The sequence below is a fragment of the Bacidia gigantensis genome (assembly GCF_019456465.1).
Source record: "Bacidia gigantensis strain McMullin 20006 chromosome Unknown contig_283, whole genome shotgun sequence".
Classification (NCBI taxonomy): Eukaryota; Fungi; Ascomycota; class Lecanoromycetes; order Lecanorales; family Ramalinaceae; genus Bacidia; species Bacidia gigantensis.
In genome coordinates, this window is record NW_025408607.1 from 109,557 (window position 1) to 136,780 (window position 27,224).

Below are 27,224 nucleotides of genomic sequence, written 5' to 3' on the forward strand. Positions count from 1 at the left end.
GGCTCTGGAGGAGTTTCTGAAGCATTTGGTTAGCGGGTAGTGACACGTCTTTTTTTACTCTATGAAAAGAGAGCAAACACGGGAAAGAGAATTCTATGTGTACCGCCAATTGTGTTGCTTGCATGCTGCATTTGACTTCGGAAGGTAGAAAGTCCGGGGCTCTTGGTGGGCATGGATAGTGTGGTCATTTGTGCTGGTATTTGGTATGTGCTGGAGCTTTGTGTACATTGGCTCCGGATCTATTCTATTCGTATTCACGTAGTAGGAGAAATTAGGGCGTTTCGTGCCCCAATAAGTCAAGGACAACGATGACTTGGCCGAAGATTCGGTTTGTCCCAACATTACACATCAAGCCTCAGTGCCAAAAGGCTGGTGCAGCATAAAAGAGTGACCTTTGTGGAGACAATCAGGAATGTTGGCTATAAATCAGCCTACTACTTATTGTGTCCTTATACGAAGAAGTAGCCAAGACTCCTGTTCGGATGGGACCGCCTGCATCGCCGTCTTCTCTGTGTCATGTATTTGGCATCACGTTATAGCTTTTAGCCATTTGAGTGACAGACGTAAAAGCAATAATCTAAGGGTGTGGAAGTGAGTGGAATCAATCCATTTTGTTCATTGAGGGTTCCAAATTCATCGCTCTACGCCGGCAACATCGCAAATACTTCCGAGGGCGCTGCCTCGCATAATTCACTGGTCCTCTGAGACCAACGGAGTCGCCACTTCTACCACTAGAGGCGCTCCTATGGAGTCTCAATCGTCAGCTTACAACGAACTAGAGTCACCGTACTACCTCGACAGTATTGTTATCCAATATTCATCATCAAACCAGGATCCAACTTGACGACGCCCCGGAAAAGTCTTCCGCAAGTGGAGACAAGATGAGAGAATTGCGACCTGCCCTTGCCTACCGTCTAACATGAAAAAGTAACCACTAATGTCACTGGCTGCCAAAAGGACCTCGAAGCACCACCACATTATCCCGCTATGTATCAAACCCACAAGAAAGCCTCCAAAAAGAAATTTGACGCCTTCATCGTGTGTAGGGCTGGCACAGATTAAGATTCACCATGTCTTGCCGGTAAGGCTTCCTTTTTGGGTCCTTGCATCAGAGTTGTAATATCTGCAAGTTGGTTGTATCTCAACTCGTAGAATAATGAAATGCTCACCCAAGGTGACGAGTCTCTCTTCCACGTCTTGAGTCAATGCCTCAATATTAGTTGAGAGTTGATTGTAAGCGTTAGTCTCATTGACGTGGTCCTCCAGACTCTTGACTTTCCTTGTTAAAGCTTGTCTCCGGATACCCAACTCACCTACTGGGAGCACTTTACCATGGTGTACTCCAGATGTCTAATGACCGAGCGATGACTGGAGTTCATGGTGTTGCCTCTCCTCGATCACCGAGCGCTCGGTATGAAAGAGATGAGTTGCGACGCATGAATTGATTCAAGAGGCAATTTTTGGCCTTCTACATGTCCCCATCGCCTCGTTGGCCTGAAGCTCACTGTCCTCTCCGGCGGTCAATGGAGTGCTCTGTAGAGGGCGCTTAGTGACCTGTGGTTCTTCTCGCACGGAGGTCTAACGGATGCTATTGCTGCCAGAATACCAACATAATCGGCGTTCCGACATATCTCGCTTATATCAGAGTCTTCCGTCAACTCTAAAGCTACAAAAACAGGCTCTGATCATACGTTATCTGCGAATCATTGAATATTTGTTGACCAGAGCTCTGATACAGTACCCAAGCCAAAAGCTGGGCATCTGGACAGTCATCTCAAGTTCGGAGGCGAGAAAATCTCTAGTCGACTTCGCAAACACAAAGAGAATTTAAAGCTCGTGTTTTGTCCCAGGCCAATGGATCTAGGCTACAGTATCAATGACGTGCCCCAGATCGATGGAAGGCTCATGATGTGCCTCTCGTGATCCCCGTAGTGGCGCAGAGTGCTACTCACAATTGAACAGGGAATCATGACTTCCCTCCTTCCTAGACCTCTTTATAGGCATATCCTTCTAAAACTTTTCTATATTCATGCAAAGGGTATAGCTTGCCCAGTTCAGCTTTCACTTAGCCTTCTGACTTGTGGAAGGACCTCTATGAATCTGTCAAAGCCTCCCAGAAAGGGAATGACAGATGTTTCAAAGCAGCTGTCTTAGAGAGTGATGGTTAGCTGTTGCCACAAAAACTACTTCCACTGTTCACCGACCAATCTTTCGGTTGGATTCTTAGAATAATTTGACTCAACTTCCATCTCCACCTGGCTCAATAGTAAAAGGCAGCTGCATATACGCCGAAGTCTCTGTGCAACCCCATCTTGGCCTTCATATCTCTTGCTGTCAATGAGTCGTGGAGGTATATCTACAACTATCACTTCAGTATAGCTCGTAATTTTACGGATCCGACTAGGGTGAGGTAATAATCCGACATCCCGATAGCAAATTCGAGGCTTCAATAACCAAAATGACTTTATCGTCGTAGATTGGACTTGAACCACTTTCGCTGCTGCGGGAAGCGATAACTGAACTATTCTACATCTAGGAATCAATTTTCAGGGCGTTGTCGATCTGCAGCGGCCTCGACTTATCCATGCTTGAAAAACGCTGCAGTACATCCAAAAATGCCAGAAGTAGGCCTCGAAAGCTCACCTAAGAAGAAGCCTTTTGAATTGAAGAATAATTGCTTTCATCTCAACTTTAAGCCTTCATTCAAGGCTCTCTGCTCACGACTACTAAAGCTCAAGCAATAGCCACTCTTAAGGACGCGCCTCTTCAAAACAACGTACTGCGTGCCTGATCTGAATCTGAAGTTCCCTAGACCGCTTAAGGAGAAGTTCAAAGATAAGAGAGCCTTCGGCAAAAGTTTATCAGCCCACGCTTCCTTAGCACATCATTCAACGCCCACGTCGCCTGTATTGTGTCATATCCCAATTTATATATATTAGACTCAGACTTTATCGCCGTGGGACCTATGCATCGCTATGGCGGCAGGCTTCTAATACTCCTTGAAGGACTCACTAACGTGAACTGCTGGATCCTCGCAGCCATATCATCTTTGCTTTCTTCGTCACCTGCACCTCTGCAAGAAATTCGCCTCAATCTTGGGCTTCATCCCCTCGAGAAAGTCGTTCTTTCATCCATACCCTGTCTTTTGCTTAGGCCACAATATCGATCGCTTCGTGCGCCGATCTTGTCCTCGGAATTCCTTGGCAAGCTTTTCATAACGTCGATAGAGCGGTAGAACTTAGTGTTGGTGAGATTCAAGGGGCTTGTTTGGATTGATATGCACTACAAACTCTTTCAAAGACGTCAGCATCCAGTGATGAGTCTTTCTATCCTGTGCTTACAAGCGACGTATCTCGTTTCAGCCCACGCGTGGCTCAATTCATCGAAGAGAAATAGACCAACCAGCACGGCGCGCAAGCACTTGCCAACTTTGAAGCAGAGTTCAAAGCATACAAGGCAGCTAGGACTGTCCTCGCTGCCTCGAGGGATCCTTTTTCCCGCTCTGACCTGTGGAGGGTAATTTCACTGCTATGAGTTCCTTTATCTGTTTCACGCATGTAGGCCTTATGACGTGAGAGTAAGTTCTATGGTAAGAACGTAATAGTGGTTCTTTACAAGTACGATCTGCTTGACCCACCTGGCCCGTTTGAGCTGCTCTTTGAATCTCTTCCTCCAGAATTCCAAGCGGAAAAGACTCAGCAGAGAGTAAGAGAGACACGCAACCCCGACACATCCAACTTTGAACCTTCTCCTCCCATGTTCCCAACCCTACCTCCTCGTCTCCGGCAACCATAGTATCATCACCGCCGAATTAACACCCCTGCTCTCGCTCGGCCCTGAGATGCGACAGCCCCTGATGAGCTCACACTGACTCCCCATCCCCAAATTTATCCCAACGCCCCTGTTGCCCCAGCAAAAAGATCCACCGCTCTGTCACAATTCAACTGAAGCGTTAAACTACTCTTAGCGTTTTCTGAAAAGAAGTCATCACGCAGACAAGGGCATAGAGTGGTGAATACACGACTGATTTTTGATGATTTTCTTGACTGGTGCTGGATGGATCCGTGCTGTTGGAGGATATTGGAGGGATGTCACGACTTGAGAGGTTAAACGGGACTGCTGAATCAGCCTTGCTGCGGTACTCCAATATTCTCCCTAGTCTAATGCTTCGTCTCGTCCTCTTCTTCGTCTTCTTCGCTGTAGCCGTCTACAGTGACGATATCGAGTTCTTCACTGCGTTAAGCCGAATTCCTTTTTGCTTCCTTCCTAGGCTGTTTTATCACCATCACCATCGTTAGCTTCACCTTCACCATTGCCATCTCCGCTGGCTTCACCAATATTCCCTCTCGCTCCAGTGCCCAATGGCATCCCTTCCAGCAGCACCCTCCCTTCCACTGTACATTCCGTCGCCGTGCATGTCCCCACCATCACTTTCCATTCGCAGGACTCATCGTTCCATCACCTCCACTATTTCAACCTCACTCTCTCCCTCTTTTAACGCAGGTAGGGATACCGCTGACGCGGTCCGTTCCCTACGACCACCATTTATACCACCACACACATTGACGCGTCCAGCTTCTCCAATTTGCAAAGCAACCATCGCCGACAATGCGCCGCGAATTCTGACGGCTATCAGGCAGTCTTACGACCGAGACTATAACAAGTTGGATGGACATGATCAAATAGTCGTATGAAAAGCGGTGACCGGGGGCTAAGAGGCGGTAAAGTCAGAATGGCTGACACGAAATGGAAAATGGGATTGAGGGTGAAATGTGGGTTTGACACCGATGGACGTGAGGACTGCGAGTTGACGAAGAGGAGGGCATCTGGTGCGCAGAGCTCCATTCTAAGAGACCCTCCATGTAATACGCTGACGGGAGACAGGAAGATAGAGGTTAGAAGTGGAATGTTGGTGACATTTAGCCCAACGACCAACGACCAGATGGCCTGGATGCACTGTCCCGCAAATGCGTTTTTTTTAAGGATCTAGGCTGATCGGCCGTATACAAACATTAACTTCTGACCAAGTATATCCCAGTAGCTCTGTGTGTCTCATGCAACATGAGCTGTAGGACGTCCCCATTGTCCGTTGAAACTCATTTTATCATAGTGAGAATGCCAGGTTTGGTGTTTGGTAGCAAACAAGCAAACGCCTCCAAGGAAAAGAATTCCATTCTTTTGCAAGATTGCGTTATGTAAGATGTCAAGCAAGCAGCAGCATTCCATCTTGACTACATGCTCAGGTCTTCTCCAAAAGACTTCTCACTCTCTCAGTTACCTCAATATCACAAAAAAAAATCATTAGATATCCAGAAAATGTCAGAGCAAGCCCAACACCCAGGGAGAACACCTACTTTGAAAAGATGCGTTAGAGGATGGTATCATGAGCGACCACGTAAGGCAAAGACTGCAAAGCTAGAGTCCTCTGACTGACATAGCTCAGACCTCTTAGAGCAAGAGACAGTCATTCAAAGGCAACCTCACCATCCCCCTTCTCCTAACACGCCCCAAAACGCACCACTTCCAGCAAACCCAGACGAGCAGCCTTTACGCGCTGATTATATTCGCGAACGCAACGGTGACAGATCGTCGGCATCGCCTTTTCCACCCTCGCATGAACCACCCCTGTCCGAGTCCGAAGAAGCCATGGTAAAGTATCTAAAGCACCATCCCCAGCGAGCCAAATCCCTAGAGTAATTAGGCGAACACATCTCACGAATGATCGTGTGGGCTGAAAACTTCGACGCCAGCACCATGAGCGACGGTGATGCACCCGAGCCTTCATCTTTGGAGAAGCTGAGGCAGCGATGTGTGCAGCGGCCGGGTTTGCGTGGAGGTTTTGGGCGGAATGGTGTGGAGGTTGCGCCTTTGAACGTGAGAAAGCGGCGCGGTTAGGAGATGGTGAGGATCTTCGGTTGCATGTGAGAATGGTATCGTATAGGAAGCCGGTGGCGGTGTTTGGATTTTAGAGGTATTCGGATGATTGATAAGGAGATGGCAGATCTGAGGATGTATGTGATAGGGATAGGTGTAGCATCTATGACGAGTCCTGCTCCACTTCTTCTTGAATCTTGCCTTGCTTGACTTGTTGAAAGCCCAGTCTCGTAGACGAGAGTCGACCAGCCTTCTGGCTCGATCTCTCACGCCATTTGCGTGCAGCTGCTTTCGATTGCAACCCTACTGTCCTAAATTACGTTGTAAGTCGCGGTTTAGTTCTTGCCTTCGAGGTTTTATATTCATCAACTCAGTCTTTAGGCTTTCCAATTTGTCGCGGCTTGTCGACAGCGTTCTTCTTCTTCTAGCATGTCAACGCTAGAACTATTGCTTGGGGTGGCTGCGGCATCTCGTAGACTCTGTTTAATGGCACGAACCTCGTCCACTGCCTCTTGCACTCTGCCTTATAATTCGCCGGTGACCTTGTTTAGCAGCCCGCCTGCTCGCTCATACTAGTCATCATAGTCTCTCTTTGTGTCTTCAAGCTTTCGAGTTTCTTTCTTGATTTCTTCATGGCTTCGCGGACAGTGTCGGAAAGATGAACCAGAGGGCCCCCACGCGCTGTGCTGGGAAGGCCGAGAGCCACGTCGAACCATTCATAAGCTGGGGGATAAAGTAGGTAGGAGGTTGGAGGAGATTGTGCTAAAATGGACACATTATTAGTTGTTAGAGTATTCGAAGGAGCAGATAAGGGTTATTGTTGATAGAATATCTGGGGGTTTGAATAGACGGCGCGCGGAGGAGGAGATGGGGGGAAGGGGTCTTTATGAGTCTGTTGGTTAGTGAGGATAGACAGGCTTTGTATGTTCTAAGCGCTGCATCGACCCGTAATATCATATGTAATAGCTTTTCTCATGATAAAGGTTATTACATAGATGACGTTCTAAAGGGATTTGCTTACCAGCACTATGCAGTAGGCTTTTCAATCTGTTGCTTAAACAGATGGTTTCGTAGATCTAATAGTAATGCAGGCATAGCAAAGGAAAGGAGTAAGGATATTGCTATCGAATTAATTGCGAATCATATCTATAATCTTTATTACAGGGTAGAGGTACAATTTGTTCCACCTTGGAGTCGATGCTTTGAATTGACTCGCAGGTGGCCTCATATCCCCGCACGAACTAGAGGTAATAATATCCTATGTTCATTGGTCAGCGGTATTACGATGCTTCGTTCGCGTGAGCAAAGTACCTCTCATCCTCCACGAGCCAACTGCATTCCACCCGCGGACAAAGCCAGATCTATGGCTGATGGGACTAACTGTCGCTCCAGGCTCGGGGCTCATAAGATAGGTCACCTCTGGCTAATTCGCTATGCACACACGAGACCGGAATCTCAAGTTTCATCCCCTGTCTGCCTCTTCCTCTTGTTCGCAGGCATACCAGTAGAAGGTAAGGTGGGTACGGCCTTCGTCTCAATACTGGTCCGGACCATCTTATCGATAGCGTCTTTGCGTGCGCCGACGCCCCAGTCTAGAATATTATCTATATCGTAGTGCAATTGAGCGAGCTCACTCTCTTCCTTAAATCGGTATGTCCTGAGATGATGCATATGATGTGTGTCAAAGCCATTTGGGTGAACCAAAATCCAATTAACGAAAATTCGCGCTTCGGATGGCGCGATGGCCATTGAGAAAACGAATGAATCGGTATCTGGTGTAGGTTCGTCGATGAATTTAAATGCCTTTGCTGTATCTTTCTCGAAGGCAAAACGGCATCGGCGCGCGTGTTGATTCATTATTGCTCCGTCTTTCATGCAGCCGTTTTCGGCTTCTTCAATCGAGCAGTTGATACACTTGCATTCTGAGACAAAGAAGGTATGATATGCGTTTCGGCCACAGAGCTGACAGTGAACAGCATCAATGACCACTTTCACGGATAGGTCCGCCTCATATGCGTCTCCATCGACTGACCATGATATGTCTGGCTTTGGATTTGTCATCTTAGGAAATTGCGCTAGGATCGCCTTCCAGTAATTTTGGTTCTCGTTCGGGATCTTGAGTGTTGGTAAATCATCACCAACAAAGAGGGTGTCCCACTTTTCGCGGAGGTAGTCCTTGTCCCAGGCACGATCGATATATTCACGATCGCTATCTAATGTTGCGGCAGTCACTTTTCGCTCGGTTGCTAGGAGTACGTGGAAGAGCTTGCAGAGAAAGGTCGCTTCATTCTCATCTTTATTGTAGTGAATAGTTCTCTGGATCATTACAGCCTTCGGTCCAGACCAATCAGATCCTCGTTTGCCGTCTAGAATAGCGAGGGCTTTGATGATGACGACTTGACCTTGGGCCCTGGCAAGGTCTTGATTGATGTAAATGAGGTTGATTTTTAGAAGATCGCGCATGGCGGTCACTGTGCTCGCATCTGGCATATTGAAATCCTCCGAAAGTTGTGAAGGTGCTTGAGATGAGCGAGAACGCGGAGGTTCAGGTCCTGTTTCGACTTCAAAGTCTTGTAAGAATGACTGTGGTGTCAAAGAGCGGCGGCGTTTGAGCGAACGTGACGCGACTAGTCCGGCAGCAAGAACGAGATCTTGATCCCTAGGAGAGTCGTCGCTGGGCAGCTGCTCGGATTGATCAGGGTTCTGTATAATATCAGTACTCGCCACCTTTGAGGCAATTTCGCAAGGTCATACCTGAGTTCGAGAAAGTTGAGGATCGTGGACAGTGTCGAACGTGACGACTTCGACGGTGTTACTTTGAGCTTGATTGCAATGGTGTGAAGCGGTAATTTGTATATCGTTGGAGGCGTGCGCAGTTACTATTGGTGATAGAGACTAGCAACATCTTGTGAGATAATGAAATGTGAGAGTGAGAGTGAGAATCAGAAGCACTCACTTGTACTAGTGATGAAGGGTCGGGTTGGGTCAATGGCTCACGCTCCTCTGTGTCGTGCCTCTGATCAAGCGGATGATGATGATGATGATGATGATGATGATGATGATGATGATGATGATGATGATGATGATGATGATGATGAGAGGAGGGAGCACCGCTAGCAGAGTCCATCACATTGAAGGGAGAAAGTGATGGGAAGTAGAATGATGGTAAGGAAGCGAGAGATTCGTGTTTGTACGACACTCCAGATTCCTTCACAGCGCTAGACCGGATTGGGGCAACGAGGTTCTTCCGGTGCTTTGCTCCCTCTTGCCCCTCTATCATTCACTTCTGTCCGCAAGCAACTTGGTACATCTCAATCAACCAAGGGTTATCACTCTTAGCAACGAGGCTCATGGTGCATGTATGCTTGTGGATGCGCATTCGAACTGTTGAACCTGGTATCTCAACGCTCTTGGCCGAGGCGCGGTTGACAATCTTTTGAACAAATCCTTGACTAGTAGGACGTCTTCCAATTGTGCACTCATATTGCTTACAACATCTTTTCGCATCGGTCATTCCTCCCACTTCTTTTCTATGACGTTTGTAGCCGCACAGAAGGGCGGGGACGGTGTAGTGATGCTACTGATGCTTACAGCGGAGCCTCTATCCCTGAGGCTGGTACTAGGGGGTCTATAGGCTTCCCAGGGCGCTCACGAAATCTCCGGGGGGTCTTTCAGGCTACCTCTGGGGAATCTTGGGATACTTACAATCAGCATACGATGGATAAGACTAGACACAAAGTACATCACAATTTTCAAATTGAAGATACGAATGCGGGTCTTGGTGGATTCGAGTGTAATGCTTTGATGGCAATCGGTGGCTACAAGATCCCGGAGACCAAGCTTAACATAGACTGACCTGAGCACGTTTGCTGAATTCATCGGGCTCTGTGGGCTTTTTCGCAAGCCTGTTGAGGCAACGCTGAATGCAAACCAAGAGAGATCTGGAAAGCCCACGCACGCATTGGTAAGGAGAGTCTTTGCTGCTTGAAGCTGACCATCGTGTTGAAGACTCGGCGCTGTCAGTTAGTTCAGTCAGGACATCATCCATCCTCACATCCGAGCTTCTGCGTAACCATTGAAGCCGCTCCAATTCGACGGCCACACTACTCTATCTTCGGCGGAGAAAGAGTGACTCAACCTAAGGTCGCCCGATCATGCCCCGCCTGGTGCCGCCTGGTGCGCGGCGGACTTCGCCCCAAAGAAGCCGTAACGTTGCTCTTAGCCATGGCTGCCCCTCCCTTATCCCTTTTTTATGGTTTTCCAAGCAACCTTTGCCCGCGGAGGAGAGTAGATGAGTGTCCGGAATTCTTTCATCTTCAGCTGCAGATCTGCGCTTGTATGAACAGCATTGAGCCAATCCTTGCCAGCATGAGCCGCTTTCGCAGCCGATCGGAGAGCCATGGACTTGATCAAGGGCACAAATATTGTTGACAAAAGGGCGGTCCAAAGCACCATAGAGAGCAGGTCTGCACGTGATACAGAAAGGTCTCGGAAAATTGATTTGTAAGCAGAGAAAAACTGCCTTTTCCACGTAGGGCAAACAACTCGAGCATGGGCACCAACATGGCACAAGATCACTCAGAAGGCATTCTTCTCTCTTACTCTTTTTTAATAGCAGTTCAGAATTTTAAAAAGAATCATGGCCCCCTAGAGCATCTCAAATGCAAGTGGTGCATATTGTTCAAGTAGATTGGCGCTTGGAAATCTTCGCTCTCATGCTAGCTGCGGTATTTGGAGTATCAGAATAAGGCTCTTGGGCTTAGGAGCTCCAAATGATCAGGTCGCCAATCTCCTCGAGCCGAAGCATCTGTTCTCCATCGATGACGAATAGCACCGTGCGGTTTACCTGATCCTTGCAAACAGGACTGAGGATTCAGCTTTCTGTGGGTGTAAAAGATGTCCTGGTGCAAGTACATGCGGTAGCAAGTACATGCGGTAGAAACCGGAGAGGGTAGCAGCCAACTGGTTGCAGGGGAAGCATTCACTGCTGTGCCCAAAGGACGCCAATGTCTTGAACGAGAAAGGCAAAGGCGAAGGCGGCGGACACAAGCGAAAGTTCGACCAGTGAGGCTCAATCGAGCTGCTTCTTCCTGACTTGTGACTGTCCACTTTGGACGCTGAGAGTCTTTACTTTGTTCCCTGTTCAATAGTCGAAGGCGAAGAGAATCCTCCAAGATTGAAATCGACCATATCGTCTAGACAGGCTTGACGAAGGTTCTGGGGTATTTTTTTGACTTCGACATTTCATGATGAACTGGACCCATCGATAGACCTACCCAGTCTTTTGCTGACTCGTTGCTTAGAGTCAATAGAGGTATGTGCAAATCCCGTCACTTTTTTGAAGCGCGGTCCGGAGACTTACAACATTAATAACACTGACCATTGACGATAGCCTCTCTTCGGAAGAAAGTCGATGACTGAGTACCGGTACCGTTCTTCGGCTTGTTACAACCGACTGTCACCGGCATTCAAGAGATCAGCGGTTATATACCATCTTAAAATGATGAGGCTGTCCCTTTAGGCGCAACCGTTAAATGGAGGAGGGTTACAGTTTCGTGATCATCAAACGACTGACCAAATGCACCAGTCTGGCTGCCGATCCCCGCTCTGCGCGAACCATCGTCCAACTGGCCAAGTCGAACCAGTCAGCAGATTTAGGGAGAACGGCAATCGTGATGATTCCATGTCTAGGCTCCTTGGCCTCCCCAAGATACTCCGACCCTTATGCTGGACACTGTGACCGTTTTCATACAACCCAATTCTCGCCTTTTCCCTACGAGCGAAGCACAATTCCAACAAAGTGGCTGGATGTGCCCGGGGAAAGCCCTACAGGCGAGAAGTTGGCAGCCTATGTACAGCCATTGCAATTGAGACCTTACACCATGATAAGCAGTACCAGTTCAATGTTATGCAATCGCTGACAGATTCTTTTTTCCGGCTTTGACATATCAGTGGAACTATGCTCTTTCAACCTGGTACGTGTCAAGCGTGCAGAAATGCGGCGGACTGGGAACATCATGATGTAACTTACGATTGTTGAACAGCGTCGAGGCACGAATGGCGCCAAATGAGATTTAGACCTCGATACTTACACTGGTCGCAGAACGGACGGCGAAGGCCACTGTGGAAATTGTGCCTTGTAACTGGGGTCAATTTACGTCGATCGACATCAGAATCACAGAAAGCAAAAGTAATACAGGAATATTCCAAGCCAGGAGCGGTAAGATGTTACTTGAGTGGATGCTGACCTCAATTTGATATCGCACTTTCCAGCCTTGCTAAAGGCGGTTGTGTTTGCCTGCATGATGGGAGCACTCGTCGCTGGCGTGTTGTCTGGAGACGCGAATTGCTCTCCTCATTTATCGTCATGAGATCATGAGATCCGATGGCCGACTTTGATTTATCTCTGCCAGTTTCTTCCGTGCTCTCGGCCTTACTCTCCGTCTTTTACCCTTCGAGGTTGAAAATATTCTGCAGATCATGTCAGCTTTCGTCGTTATGAAAATTATAGTCAGCGGTCTTCATCCCGTCAAGCTTATGCGGAGCCGGGGATTTTCGCACCTTTCTACGATAGGCGACGCTTTTAGGGCTAGCCCATGCCAAAGGTCTAGACATACCCCTCTCGTGTTTCACTTAGGCTGTAGATATCTGAGAAATCCCTTTGAAATGTTTTTGACGACAGTTGATAGATCACAGGGGTTTGAGAAGGCGATCGCGAGACAACATTCCTTAGCGCTCAGGTCAAGATCTCATTCTTTTCCCGGTCGCTCTGTTCTTTCAATATAGATTAGCAAGGTTTCAGCAATCAAGAGTGCAGTGAAGGATCGTATCCGCCTTCATTCTACCTGCATCTAGAGTAACAGGATTATAAAGCTATGCGCCGATCAGTAAAACGGCTCCCTCGGTAGCGACCACCTACGGAGGAGGATAATTATTCGCACTATTATAGTGAACAGAAGAAAATCAGGTTCTTTTGATATTTAGGCTACTTGATTGTCAATCCATCGCGTCATTGCTTGCAAGGCACTATAGTTGGATAATTGCACTGTCTCCGTGGGATTCAACGGGTCAAGATGTTGAAATGACTCGATCCCACATCGTACCATCATGCCCTGTCATCTGTGGGATGAATACGACGATACAACACGTGGTAATGCTTTATTTCATGGTCTTGGCGCATATTGTAGTCGACCAACCTTCACACCGCAGCAAGGAAGGACGTCTTTCTGAGAAGTCAGCGCCTATATGCATCCAGCATGTAACTGTCCTATGCATATTCGACTTTGATCACCACGGGTACCTCTCGAGCTCAGTGCTCCTCACTTCAAAGAGTGTCTCCATTAGTCGTCGGTACCCTCACCAACCGTAGCTTGGTCATCATCGACAAGGAAAAACGGAATATCTTGCATTTTGCGATCATTCGATCTCCTCTCTGTCTAAGATACTCAGCTCCGACAATTTTCAACTGGCCAGGTTTCACGTGGAGAGAGCGTGGGGGAGGCCAAATACCTTTCCTTAGTGACTGTGCCTCCAAATTTTCCAACTTGACTAGATTCCGAGTCAGCTAGTGACCTTGGCCTTTCGAACGGAAACATACCATTCGCCCGAAGTTACTGCCCACCAAAAGCCCTATCTGATTCACGGCCAAGGCTTTTCGAGGGGCAAATGAAGCATATTCTATACCAGGCCACGAAACTCTTCACATCCCTTCTTTCTACCGCGTTGTTGTAGTTGCTAAGTATGAATCTCCCGGAGAGCAAAACAATCAGATCAGTTATGCCTTGAGATCTCAACCAATGACGATGCCAAAGTGTCCACAGGAAAGCGTCAGCAATGAGGACCCGCGGACTATGAATCCAGATTCACACCATATTCCAACGTCACGTCAAAGTGCAGGTCGGCGGCGATCTTCCAGGACAAGATCAAGATTCTGGGAGTCGGAAAGGCCAATTCTCTGCCCCTACCAAGGCGCACAAACCGCCGATCTAGCAGAATTAGCGGGTCAGCAGATTTGCGTGGGCGCAATCCAATTGTCTTCTGGGAACGGCCATTGAAAGATCTGTCAGGGGGCAAGGTCAGAAGGCTAAGTGGTCAGGGTCAAGGTTGGGAATGGATGACGTTTTTGGTGGAATCAGGTAATTTGGTGTCAGAAGCTGTCGAAGCTGAGTCATTTTCTTAGGAGCTATCATCTGACGACTTGGGAGGCGGCATATGGTAAGGCAAATGATGATCCTCAAGAACCGTAACAAACCTGTGCGGTGTTGTTTGCGTACACCCGGCTTGTCCAGTGTTATCATACAAAGCTTGTCATGGCTCGTTTGCAAGATAATCTCCTGATGAAACAAATAGCATCGAGGTCGAACGGGTTATGATACAGTTCGATGTCCGCAGCCTCGGTCTCTGATTGTTTGATATGCAGACATTTTAGCGCATAGGTGTTGACTTATAGCGCAATAAAGAATCAAGACATTATTTGCGTAATTCCGAAAGGCAGGACTGAAGATGGCAAACCCTCCTCTCCCCACAATCACCATCTCCGTCCATCCATTTCACATTCTCTTAATTTGTGTTCCTGCTACGATGACTAAGCTTCAAGCGTCTATGCCACGTCAAAGCTTCACCCCCTCCCTGCGACAGAGAGACGTAGAACAAAGGGCGAATACACCAGCGATATAGAACTTGACGATACACCCTGACCCCAATATCCAACCTTTCTCCACCTGCTCAGCGACAGAAACGCTTACAATCAAACACACCAAGCTCACCCATTTAGACGTCGCGTCCGCGAGCTTAGGTTCGTTCATCTCAACCTCTTCTATCTCGCCTATCCATCGCCTCCATCCCGTCTGTAAATTCGACACTCATCCCCTGCCTCTGCGCCTTTCTTTCCCCCTGCTTCTTTCCCCCTCTGAAGAACAACCCCCCCCCCAAAAGCGGTACCTAGCAACCAATGTTCTTGTTGGAAGTCTCTTGAAGTAATCATGTAGGTCCAGATTTGCGGTGGATGGCGAGAAGCGGAGCTGAGGCTTAGACGCGCGCGATGGAGAGAAAGATGTCGAGATGTGAGAAACTAAGGAGGAGAAAGAGACTGCGGCCGGCAAGCCTTTAATTGTTGAAAAGGGAATCGCTTTCGCTGCCGGCAGCCGTAGACACGCCGGGACTGGGTCAGTGATGAGAAGATGGGGCTTGATGCATCTTCATTGGGGCTTGAATTACAGCGAGTGATGAGACTGGGTGGTGAGGTCGAAGCTGTAGTAAGCATGTCAGGGGGGTTGTTGGAGGATGAGTTGGGATTTGGGCGGTATGAGGGTATTGATGGCGTGTGAGGAGAGAAAAGTAGGCTATGCGATGCTGTTAGCGATGACCGCGTTATCTAGGTTTGGCTTCTAGATGGGCGATGATGAGATGCGGTGAAAGGGATGAGGGATTTGGAGGAATGGAAGGGGATGGTGAAGGTGGTGAATGAGGAGCTGGAGGAATTAGAGGATTGGAGCAGCTGGAGCACTTGGAGCGCTTGGCGAGGAAGGAAAGGGAGGAATTGGAGGGTTTGGAGCAGGTAGTGAGGACTGTGAGGATAGTGAAGACGATATGGACAACGACGGCGGAGAGGATGTTGGAGCTGGTCAAGACGGCAAACATAAGGAGTCATCCCTGGTCCCTGAAATTGGTGGTTTGAACACAATCTGATGCCCTGAAGGGGAAGTCTTTATGCTCGACGCCGCTGCCGTCCTCAAGCTGAAGAGACCAGCGGGGTTATGCAGGAAACCGGAAGATGGACGCTTTAGATGACCTCATTGGTGATGGTTGCAGTAGGAACAATCGGATAGTAAGGGGGACGAAGGTGAGTTGGCTGGTGATGGATTGGCAGATGCAGGGCCTGATAAAATGATAGGCCAGGTCAACGAGATATTGAGACGAAGGCGAGCAGACTGAGGAATACCTTCCTCATCCACCTTCTACTTTCGACCGACCCTGCCCACTTTTGACCGATTTATGTACAATACGCTAATTGCAAAGTCAGCGTCTCACTCGCAGCAGCAGTGTGTTCACCTCTACCCCCTTACCTCTTACGTTCAAACGTACTACGACTATTTCAGCGCTCGCCAGTATTGCCAATAGTATGGGCATTAATAATCATAGATACGACGTCATAGTGTCAGTCACTTTATGTTGACACTCCTGTGTTGGATGGAGACGACATAGCGACACTTCACCTCATGTTTTGCTTTCTCTCTCTCTCGCCACCTTCTCCTTCTCCTCTACGTGTCATTAAAGCGTGCGATCTACTTATCAGTCAACCATTTACTGTTCATTGCCATCAATATCGCTGCTTCTCTTTGCCATTACAATCAGCAAGGCTGTGCATCATCAAGTGATCAATTGATCTACCTCCCACCACACTTCAGTCTACTTGTCACGTCCCACATCAGTCTTCAACCTACCTCATCCTGTAATCCTCTACCCACTTGACCACCACAGTCTCACCTCTCATTCAGTCCCACAAATAAGGTCAAGCATTGCTCACTTACCAACACTCTTGTAAACTCACTACCAGCAGACACTCACTCTCCTTCTCGCCTTGACAACCTCACTATTTATCCTCTTCTTTCCCAAATTGTCATCAAACCCTCAATCCACAATGGCCGCGCAATCGCAGCGCGGACACACCGTCCCGCCTCACAGCGCAGTGACTGATGTCACTCGTGGGGTATCCAGCTTTCGACTTCGCCCCGGCAACAGCCCCTCCACCAAAGGCCCCACCACCAATCGTCCCTCCGCCAATAGTGCGTCCAGCAACACTCCACAGCACTTCATGAATGACGTATCCGAACAGATGAATCGGATGACCGTAGCGTCAAGAACATGATTAACTTAAGCATGAGGCCACAGCTGGATGCATTGCGCGAACTCGTCACGACTACCTAATACCGGACCATCGCGCACAGCGAAGGATTCGACTAAATTGATTGCGATACGGCTGACTGATGTCGACTCTACATTTAGAGAGGGGATGAGTATAATTAACGCGAAACTGAACTGGCTCAACACTCGTGTCAGCAACTTAGAGACAACCTCTATAGAGATCAAGTACAGAAGTCTTAAAATGCAAGCTATGGATGAGAACAATTCTATCTTCGATATGGATACCCGGAACAAAGTCGGCCCGTAACCACCCAGGTTGGGTGGTAGGAATAAAGTCGGCCCGTAATCGCGCTAAATCATCTCCCCTGGCTTTCCTAAAAACATCAGAGCAGCCTACCGCCTCTCCCGAGAAGCTCAGGAAATCTTTGAAGGTAGCAAGTGGGAGCGCGCGAGCCCTAAGGAAAGTGAGTCGTCCTATATTCTCTCCTCGCCACTTCTCTGCTCCTTTGCCCTCCCCTTCCTCGCTCCTCCCTCTCAACCCGAATCTTATACAGCAATGCTGACCAAACTCTTTCCAGAGCACTATGCACATCTACGAGCACTCCGCACGATCACAGGGCTCGTCAGCGCCTACGGCGTCTGCACACAAACTATCCACGATAGCGACTCCGAGTCCACTGATATGAACATCGATAAATCTTCTGCCAAGGTCTATATGAAGCGGCTTATGGGGGCATGGGGGGTGAATTGGCAGAAGGTGCTGAGGCGGGAGGATTTGCCGCAGTGAGGAGATGCGGAGGGGATGGGAACGGAGGATTGGGTACGTACGTAATAAGCAGGCGGCTATGGCGGTGATATTCATGATTTACGCGGGCTAGTCGGCGGAGATGGGGGGATTATGCAGGGTGGTTGGGTAAGCTGTTGCTCTGCGGAGTTCATGGCTTTCGCAAAGTACGAAGGCCGCAGACGGCGGCAGTGGGAGTGGACATGCCCTTACTTTGAAATCATGTATGCGTGCGAGACAATTCTTTGCTTTCTGACTGCCTAATGGCAAGATCTTGCCTCTTTAGCTCATCAAATAACGAATTCATTACTTGACCCAGAACGATCACCTACTCAACACTTTCCTTCCTCCCCCATCTTTCCCCCAACATACCATTACGCGAAGACGAGGCCACTAAGCAAATCTCAATACTCCATAGCCTACAAACATCTCTCCTCCTGCTCAGCACGCCACCACCACCAAATACAAACCATCCTCCAACATCACCACCTCCATCAAAACCTCCCTTCCCATTCAAAGAAAGTGCCAGCGACCTCCGGCCCCAGCACTTCCACCTGTCCTCTCCCCATTACCCCCTTCTTCCCCCCCTCAAACCCTTGCCCCCATCCTACGCACGCGCAGGATGAGAATGACACCGCATCTCATCCATCTCCCTCTCCCTCTCCCTCTCCCTCTCCATCACCACCATCACGTCACGCTCACAACTACTACAAAGGAAGGCTAGAGACAGCACTCAACTCCCCGCCCCTCCCAGCCCCTCCTTTTAATACCCCCTGAGCTTTTTCTTACAGTGGCTTCGACGGTCTTTGTTTTATTTCGCTACCATCTCCTGATACCCTCCAAGCTTTTTGGCGGTAGCTTTGAGTTGGCTCCTTGAGGAGATGTCGGGTGTTTGTTTGGTGTGTCTTTCGATTTGATAGAGCTGGAATGACTCGGAAGGGGGTTAGAGGGGGGGGGGGTGGGTGAGGGAGCGGGGTGTTGCGAGAGTGAGTGAAGGGGGGGATTGGAGCGTGGATGGGCGGTGAGCGCATGTGGGAGGAGAGGAGAGAGGGGGTTAGAGTGCCGATGTTGGTCGTCGTGCATGTCGCAAGTCGAATGTCGTTGTTGTGTTCATGTATGATGAAGTTGCGGACTTGGTCGTGCGGTGGGCGCTCGGCCTGGAGCCACCGGGGGAGGGGAGGGCTCAAATCGAAGTAGTGATGGATGGCTTTGAGGTGGGACCATTGGAAGGGAAGGGAACCCGAGTGTGGGGAGTCCGTGTGGAGGATTTGATATGGAGGGATTGGTGTGGAGGGCAGATGCGGAGGAATGGGTATGGAGGAAGTAGCACGGTCTGTTGAAGAGGAGAGGCAAGGATCTGGTCGATGTTCTGGAGTGTGCTGGTTGCAGGATTGGGGCCGGAGGGGGTTGAGATGCGGTGGACTTGGGCGGACCGAGCACCTCATTCGATTTTCATAAGCTTGTCACCCCTTTTATCAAGCTTCATCTCATCAAAACTGCCAAAGTAGACGCACATCGCTGTCCTGCCCCTCAAAATTACGCTACCATCAAAGTTTCTCCCTCCAATGCACTGCCTTCGTACGCGAGCATACCCATTCAAAACCCTTTCTACAGCTCCAGACCTCAGCTCTTTCATTTGCTCAGCTGTCAACAAAGAGATACCTGCCGCTTCAAACCCTCCACTCTGTGTGACCAGCGTGCCTTTTCCACAACTCAGCAATGGATTTTGAGAAAGAGGAGACGACGTCAAAATTGCCATGACAGGGCAAGTACGTCGTTCAACCTTCGTAGATTATAGTTCGGAAAGCATGCTCTATTCTTCAGCAGCTCATTTGCTTTCCTCTTTTCCCCTTTCTTCGATCCACAAGGACAAGCAATAGCCTCTACCAACACGGGAAGAATTCGTGCAAGTCTTTCAGTACTAGTCTGAGAGGGAGAGCGGAGCAAGGTTAAAAAGGCGTCATGATTGACTTCGACGGTACATGAAGATACTGGGAACCACTCATTCGCATTTGTACGAGGTCGCAGAATGCAAGCAGGGAGTGAAACCAGTGAGGGCAGGTCATGCAGGTTGTTATATGTGATGGAGAGATGATTTGAATGGATTAATTTGAGAAGTTCCTCTTTTTTACTTTATTTTTTCCGCAGTCCGGATTGCGACAGGGTTACTGCCAATCCTACCCTCCTATTGAATCCCCTCGAACATTGCTGTCGGAGTGTCCGGCTCAAAGTCCGCAGTCACGTGTGACTTCTGAATAGAGTGGGTGAGTTATCCAGCGTCATTAATCTCGACTGGGCGAAGGTAGAGATTCGCCTCTTGAGCCCTTGTCTATCGATGAATGGAAGCAAAAGGTTATTTTGCTCTGCGAGTATACTCTTTCTCAGCGCGCGGCGTTCTTCCTCCCCCCACAGAATATAAAAGAAAAAAATGTGGAAGACACCAGGACAACGAAACACACCTCAACAAGCCACTCGAGCGCCTCCCTCTCCCTTACCTCCCTCAGTCTCACCTCTTTCGACTCCTCCCTCAAAAACCTCCCTCAACTTCCCCCCCAAAACTCTCTCAATAATCCCCTCAACTCCTCCCTCAGCTCCGCCCGCAAACCGACGATCACCTCCTCTCAAAGGGCGAGGGCGGCGGCGGCGGTGGCGGCGGCGGTAGCAGTGGCTACTATTGTTAGGGGTAGTGGGGATGGTCTGGTGATTAGTGGTGGCTTGAGGGCGCGGCGGGGGGGACGATGGGCTCGGTTAGTCGTGGTGATGAATTCGGCATTAGAGGGAGTTGGGCTGGGAGCGGTAGAAGAGTTGTGGGAGTGGGGCGAAGGCGGGTGAGGAGAGAAGGATGGAGGCGCAGAAGGTCCATTGGTGGGAGGGGATGGGAAGGATGCGGTGGGCGTGGATGGGGTGGATGCTGCTGCGGCTGTTGGTGGTGGTGGTGGAGGTTGCGGCGCCGGTGGTATCCCTTTTCAAGAGCTATCTGATAGCATTATTGTAGCGTTAGTACCCTGTGAAGAGCATATGCGAGAAAGCGCAATAGAGAGGGCGACAAGTTATGAAGTAGCACGAGTACTGCATGGATGCTGGTATTCATGCTTCATGCAATTTTGGGTATCATAATGCTACTTCTCGTCCTCCATTGCCATTACCGCGTCTTCATCATTCAGTGCCTTGCCTCTGGGCATATATCATGCATGCAGTTTCAGTCATTCAAACCTGTATGCCTTGTTGAGCATGGCTGCTTCGATATCATCCCAGCCGCTTGTTGCCCTGTGTTTGATGTGGACTGCCGGCTTGATCAGGGCTAAGACCTGGATTCTCAGCCTTCGATTACCGGCAGGCCTAACTGCTGGGCCTCGTCGTTTGTGAGTATTGGCTGCTTCTGCTTTTTCAGCTCCTTATTGTAGATATTGTGCCGCATAAGGAGCAATTCTTGGCGACGGGTGAATAAACCCCATTCAATCACGTTATGCAACCAGCGAGATCCCAGCTCGCGGGATTCATCGTCGCGTAGCGATACTGATTTGATGAGATTCATATGGTCGACTATTGATCCGTCCTGCATGACCTCCGCCCAATTCACGTAGACTTCAAAACACCCTGCGGACAGGGTAAAGGTGAATACGAATGTAGACCAGTCAGGGAAGGATCCCGAATTGTTCGGGTCCCGATTCCTTGATTCATTGTCATTCATGCCAGCGAAGCGGTGGCGGAGCTCGCGGTGGACAGTCACGAGCGTTGCGCCATCGCGAAGTCCCTGCATAGTCAATTCTGTGAGGTCGCCTCCGCTCCCCTTACCCTCGAAAATACAGAAAGGATGGTGTAGTAATGGACATACTTCAAACAGAATGAAGACCTCTGAGGGCGGGAAGAGACGTTTCGGTTTGGTATAGTCAAAATACTTCACGTGAAATCCTAACGTCCGATCTAGCACAGGGTCTGTCAACGCCCAGGCATCTCCTTTATAGTCTTTCAATACTGTGAGGACAGCTTGAATCTTTGTCTTGACTTGGTTCTTAATGTACGGAGTCTTGGTAGCTTTCATAAGGCCGTGGCGCTGCCACTCGTTTTCGTCCGCCAAGTTGAAGGACAAAGTCGGGTCTTGCCGTTTCCCAGCCTTCTCTTTCTCGCGTTGCTCGATCTGAGTCTTTGTTTGGGGCGAAGCTTCAAAAGTCGCTTTGGCAAGCATTGGTAGGACTGTTTCGAGGAAGGTGTCTTCATAAGCACGAGTGTCTTCTATCGCTGCATTGAACCGGGCTTGCTCCTTTTGCTTTGAATGCTCTGGCATCTTGGTAGCTGAGGTGCGCACGGGTACGACGATTTGCTTGATATGTGCCCAGAAATTTGGGTATTCCTGTATCGCTCCATCATTCAAGAGAAAACCAAAATTGTCGAGCTGATGCTGGAATTGGCTCTGGGTATGGCTGGTCTTCTGCTTCTTTGCACTTTGCGATGTCTGCGGGGTTGAGGGAGTGTTATCACTTGGAGGCTGGAGGTCAGCCATGGTGCTTGGTGTTGAGGGTGGCGAGTGGGAGATGTGCTGAGGAGGAGAGGGGGGTGGTTCTTGGATGCTTCTTCTGCGCTTAAGGGTGGGACTGTTAGGGTCAGCAGAAGGTATCATGAGATGCGTTATTAAGACTTACAAGTGAGCTGTATCGAGGCAGGCGGAGGCTTCGGTCGGTGGTGCACTTGAGGCCTTCGTTAGACACGAACCGTGAGAGGAGGCAGACGCGATCCAGCTGTTGATGGTGTCGCTGACGTAAGGCGCGAGATTGGAGCTTGAAGGTGGTCGAGCTGGAGGCGAAGAGGTAAGAGAGTGATTCATGCCGTGTGAGGTAGCACAAGAGAGTCAAGGTGAATGATGAATGTGAAGGTAGGAGTAGACATGAATGAAAACAATTAGAAGGCTTGGTAAGATAGAGTTGGCTTATCGATAAGAAGCGTGGCTTGTGGACTCCAATACGCCACTGTGGCTCATTCGAACCCTCGCGCCAGACACAAAAACTCTGTTGAGGGCACAAAATTGAGTCTTACCAATGGCCGACCAAGACGCTGAATCATGTCGCATTGGCTTCTTGAATACCGAGCCTCTTGCTCTCAAAGGTGAGCGCCAGCATATTTCAGCCTTCAAAAGACATGCGCTTCTCAAAACCTCACCTGATTCAGCCATGCTGCTCTCTAAGATTGTGGTATAATGAATGCCCGACTGCCGTGGGTGACAACATCCACGGCTTCGGATACTGACCGATTTAAGCAGTTGCAGTGTCGCCTCCTAACGCCAACTTCTTCTTTCGCTGAGGTGGGCAAAGACTCACGTCGGCAGACAACCACCGTAAGTTAGCCCACAAATCGTGCAACTTCGACATAGTAGTACTTCCCGATTGAGGATTCTTCTTCGGCATTCTCCTCGGCCAACTGCGATATTTGTTAGATGTGAATGCTAAAGCCAACCTCTTACGCCCGTCAACTCATGTGCAAATCTGCGTGGAAGTCTTTTGAATTTACGAAGACGACATTGCGGCCACTCTTCACAATATACGATTTACCTCCGATAACCGTTGCAAATGACAGCGGTACAGAGCAATGATTTTGATCGTCTCATGTAACGCTGACGAACATCGGACGTGGGAGCATTTACAGAATCGGCGCAGATACACTTGGAGCTCCGAGTCCTTGCTAAAGCAGATGTGCAGTCCAAGCATTCCTTCGCCGAATTTGAATCTTTTTCGCCTTGAGTCTGCGCTATGGGCTCAAGCGCAGACATTCGAGATTAAACAGGCTTCATTCCATATCTGTAGATATCCTCCACTATCCTCCATCTGCTGTTAGTCGCGGCTGACTCGACTCCTACACCATCCTCTCTACCACCCTCTCCATTACCATTCCCACCACCATCCCCACCACCATCTCGATTTTAACCAACCTTCCCATTTACCTGCCCATCCTCCCCATCCTCCCCATCTTTCCTATCCTCCCAGCCTTTTACACCCTCATCAACCCTCCCTCAACATTCCATTACCCCCCAACTTCTATCCACCTCACCAGCATATCACCGCATGAATCTTAAAGGCGTGGGAAATTGAGGAGGGGGGAGACGTGTCTTTGCAGAGATCTGGGGTGGGGGCGGAAGATAGGGGGAAGAATGGGCTGGGGGGCACTAGGGGGGTTTGGGGGGCTTTTGGAAGGATTGGGGTGGATTGGGGGTGGATTGGGGGGGATTTGGAAGGATTGGAGGGGATATTTAGGGGGATTTGGGAGGATTTGGGAGGGTTGGGGGGATTGGAAGCGATCAAGGGGATGGGTGAGGAAGAATAGAGAGATTAGGGGGTTTAAGGGGACTGGGGAGATTGGGGAGAGAGGATGAAGAGACAAGGCAAGGCAGAGGACGGCTAGTAAACAACAAAGGAAGAAAACAAATCAAATCAGGAGGCGCAGACCTAGCATCCGCAAGGAGAGCAGACAGTAAAGATGGTGTTTTGGGTGGACAAATATCATCTCTAGCTGCTACGCGTTAACAATATTGGGGTGCGGATAGGGAGAAAACAAATAAACACAACACAGCGGGATAAGTATAATAACTACCTCTGCACTGCGCGCCACGAAAGCGAAATTGTTGGAGAAAATAACCCATACCAGGGGATTGGTTATTATCATGCGAAGAACGAGTATCTTGCGGAGAATGACCCATACTATGGTATTGGTTATTTCGGTTTTTTTTCTTTTTGCACATTGAGATTCTCTTGGAAGATACACTCCAGATGGTATACTGTAAGCTATCATACGCCGGTCGGCTCTGTGTCTACAAGGTATGGGTATAGGCTGCAATAGGTCTTCGTTAGTTATGTAGACGGTTAAGGCAGGGCAGTTGAGGAGAATGCATAGCGAGCTTTAGGAAAGCGAAAGCGACAAAGCGTGAGAAGGCTTGAGGAGGAGAGAGAAGGCAGATAAAGAATGGTGCTCCTCCTTGAGTTCCTTCGTTCCTTCCTTGACCGAGTCCACCATTACTAGCTCGATTTCTATGTGGACGCACCCGCCAATCTTTCATCCTCTCACGCTAGCAAGGTCCTCATCTCGAGCGACGCTTTCGACCAAGTCAGCACTTTGCCCTCTTTGAATTACACAGTCGCTCAGACAACAGTGCACTCACTCGGGAACGATAAGCCGAACGCTATCTCAAGGCCTTGGCTGCGAATGCCAGCAGTACTGAAGCCACATAGCTCTTCTTGAACAAGAGAGATCATAATTAGAGACGATATTGTTTGGCTCGAAATCGAACATAAGTCACGTGATAGCTGATGCTGAGACTCGGGCATCTGCTCTTCTTGATCTATTGGTATTATCATCTATTCATAAGGTTGCTACTTTGCTAAATCATCGAATGCCGAATGATGTGCAGAACTTGGTCCCCCTCGGCGCCCGCGAAAAGCTCACAATACTCTCATATTTGGTACATGATGGATCCAGGATCCTTTCACACCTAATCGGTGTCCACAATTTCTTCTTTCCAGCGATCTCATCCTCATGCTCCGGGCGTCTGTGCTTTGACAGCATCTTCACCTATTCAGCCCTCTTCGACTTCTCGGCAAACTTCTTCGCCTTTCGCCTCATCCGCTCTTTCCTTATTTCCACTCTTGTCCAGTTTCACTTCGCATCTTTTCCTGCCCTCTCCACTCCTATCTGCTCGCCCTATAGGTCGAGGTGCATATGTCAAGCGCATCTCGCAGGCCAGACCAGCCTTGCGAGTTTTGGCGAAAAAGGCGACCAGCTGATCAGCCTTTGATATTGCTTATCTCACTCAGGGGCAAGGGTTTTACTTGCTTTTGGGAATGTCGGGCTTCGGGGCCTGCTCAATGAATATGGTGAGGAAATGGCCTGCTCAATGACCTTGGTGGCGGAGTTGAGGCAGAAAAAGCGCAATGACGGCGTGAGGTTAAGTTCATCGGGGGTAGGCTTTTCGTCGCACAGGGGACAGTAAGGTAACGGGGCGGAGATCTCCATGGCGACGAATTCAACATGAGAGTAGGTACTGAGATCAACGTATAGAGCACCTTTTAGTCTTTGTTGAAATCCTGGGAGGGTGTCGGAGGGCGGCTCATGCTAAGGTGGCGATCGTGCATAGAGCGTGGTGTATGAATGCTCTTTCATTTGAGGGTAAGGCAGCTTTATTTTGCGCCCTCATCGATCCCACATCATTGAGTTCTACGGCTCTTGGGCAGAAGACAATATCACGAAGCAAGATCGCTTCAATCGCGCTGTACCATTGATGCACAGCACTAACGCATACCTGCATACTGATCAGAGGTTTTTGTTTGCTACGAAAGAAAACAAAAAGACCCTCCCTCCCTCTCTTTTCCTTCCTTCCTCTTCCTTGGTCTATCTTCTTATCTGCCAAACAGCAAGTTCTTCAACTTGCTATCGATTATATCATTACGTCCGTGCTCATCAACTCCCTTCTTCTACAACAGCCCCTCTCCATTTTCATCTTATCTCTGTCTTAACGCAGACTTTCTATAGTCGTCATGACACTTAGTCCCTCCGACCAGCTGACTTCCCAAACGCGCCTGCCGATCGCTGAAGCCGACAACTGCAGCAGAAGTGACAGCGTCAGCAGCATTAGCAGTGTCGGCAGCAGCATCTTCGGTCGCATCGCTGAAGACCACCCGATAGAGAATGACACTTTGGAGAATGGCACTAGGGCCAATTTATGGTTCGACCTCGAAAAGGTCTACAACTTGCACGACGTACAGCACATTCAGTTCTGGCCTTTCAAGAAGAAGGTCGTAAAAATCGTTGGATATGGAAAGGTCAGTCTACGCCTCCGTCTATATCGATCTAGCTTCATTGCCCTCAATCAATGTCTTTTGTCTGCGATCCTCGCCGCGCCCACAACCATCAGCCTCCGGCTGACGCTTTTTACGCAGCGCCATCAACGGTTATGCACTCAGTGGTCCTGGGACTCTTTGAAACTGACAGAAGCCGCGCTCAAATTTATCGGAAACGAATTCGCAGGTCATGTTAAGAATATTACGCAGGTGGAAATGCCGCACAACACAGGAGGGCAAGTGTACCTTGTTGACTTCAACGACACTGAGGAGGAAGAGGATTGAGTTGGCATATGAGAAGGAAAGGGAAAATGACGAGTGAGGTGGAAAATGGGGAGGGAATGGGAAGACGGAAAAAGTGAAATGCGCATTCACATATGACATTAGGAGTATATGGTTCGGATTTGGTGGGGGGAAAAATGACATGATTCACTTATGACAATGTCATGACGTACAATGTGTCTTCTACATTTCCAAAGAAGATACCTGTTGCTTTCTTGAGTATATCTACAGAAGTCCCTCTCTGACTTCCCTGACTTCTTCAAAGCGTGAGAACAACGAGTAGACGACATCTCAGCAACGGCACCATACCATTATTTGACACGAGACAATCCCTGACTACGCGCGTCCATCGCACACGCCAGGTTCTTCAACGCTGCCACTCTCCTTCCCTCCAACTGGAAGATTGTCATAGCATTGATCTTCGGAGCAAATCAGTGTCAATGCCCGTGGACCCCCGCACTCATTCAAACCCAAACTCAATCGATCATACAAATAACCTACGCGTCCCCCAAGGCCTCCTTTCCAACCTACATCCACCTCGCAATCTCCCCTCTCCCCTCTCCCCCTGCCCTCGGGTTCCGGGATCAACTATTATCCTCTCA

At 49.1% G+C, this 27,224-nt stretch overlaps 3 protein-coding genes across 3 annotated transcripts; 1 reads left to right on the forward strand and 2 right to left on the reverse strand.

Annotated features, from left to right (window-relative positions):
• Nucleotides 1-7,329: 7,329 nt before the first annotated feature.
• Nucleotides 7,330-9,872, reverse strand: KY384_007999 (uncharacterized protein; the record flags this gene model as incomplete). Its single annotated transcript, XM_044816488.1, has 5 exons — nucleotides 7,330-8,577; nucleotides 8,629-8,753; nucleotides 9,580-9,601; nucleotides 9,731-9,759; nucleotides 9,833-9,872. 5 exons carry the CDS (start codon nucleotides 9,870-9,872, stop codon nucleotides 7,330-7,332), a joined length of 1,464 nt encoding a protein of 487 aa, XP_044666538.1.
• A 10,965-nt stretch (nucleotides 9,873-20,837) lies between these two features.
• On the reverse strand, nucleotides 20,838-22,343 carry KY384_008000 (uncharacterized protein; the record flags this gene model as incomplete). Its single annotated transcript, XM_044816489.1, has 2 exons — nucleotides 20,838-22,113; nucleotides 22,162-22,343. 2 exons carry the CDS (start codon nucleotides 22,341-22,343, stop codon nucleotides 20,838-20,840), a joined length of 1,458 nt encoding a protein of 485 aa, XP_044666539.1.
• A 3,694-nt stretch (nucleotides 22,344-26,037) lies between these two features.
• On the forward strand, nucleotides 26,038-26,625 carry KY384_008001 (uncharacterized protein; the record flags this gene model as incomplete). Its single annotated transcript, XM_044816490.1, is given in 2 exon segments — nucleotides 26,038-26,307; nucleotides 26,323-26,625. 2 exon segments carry the CDS (start codon nucleotides 26,038-26,040, stop codon nucleotides 26,623-26,625), a joined length of 573 nt encoding a protein of 190 aa, XP_044666540.1.
• Nucleotides 26,626-27,224: the final 599 nt, after the last annotated feature.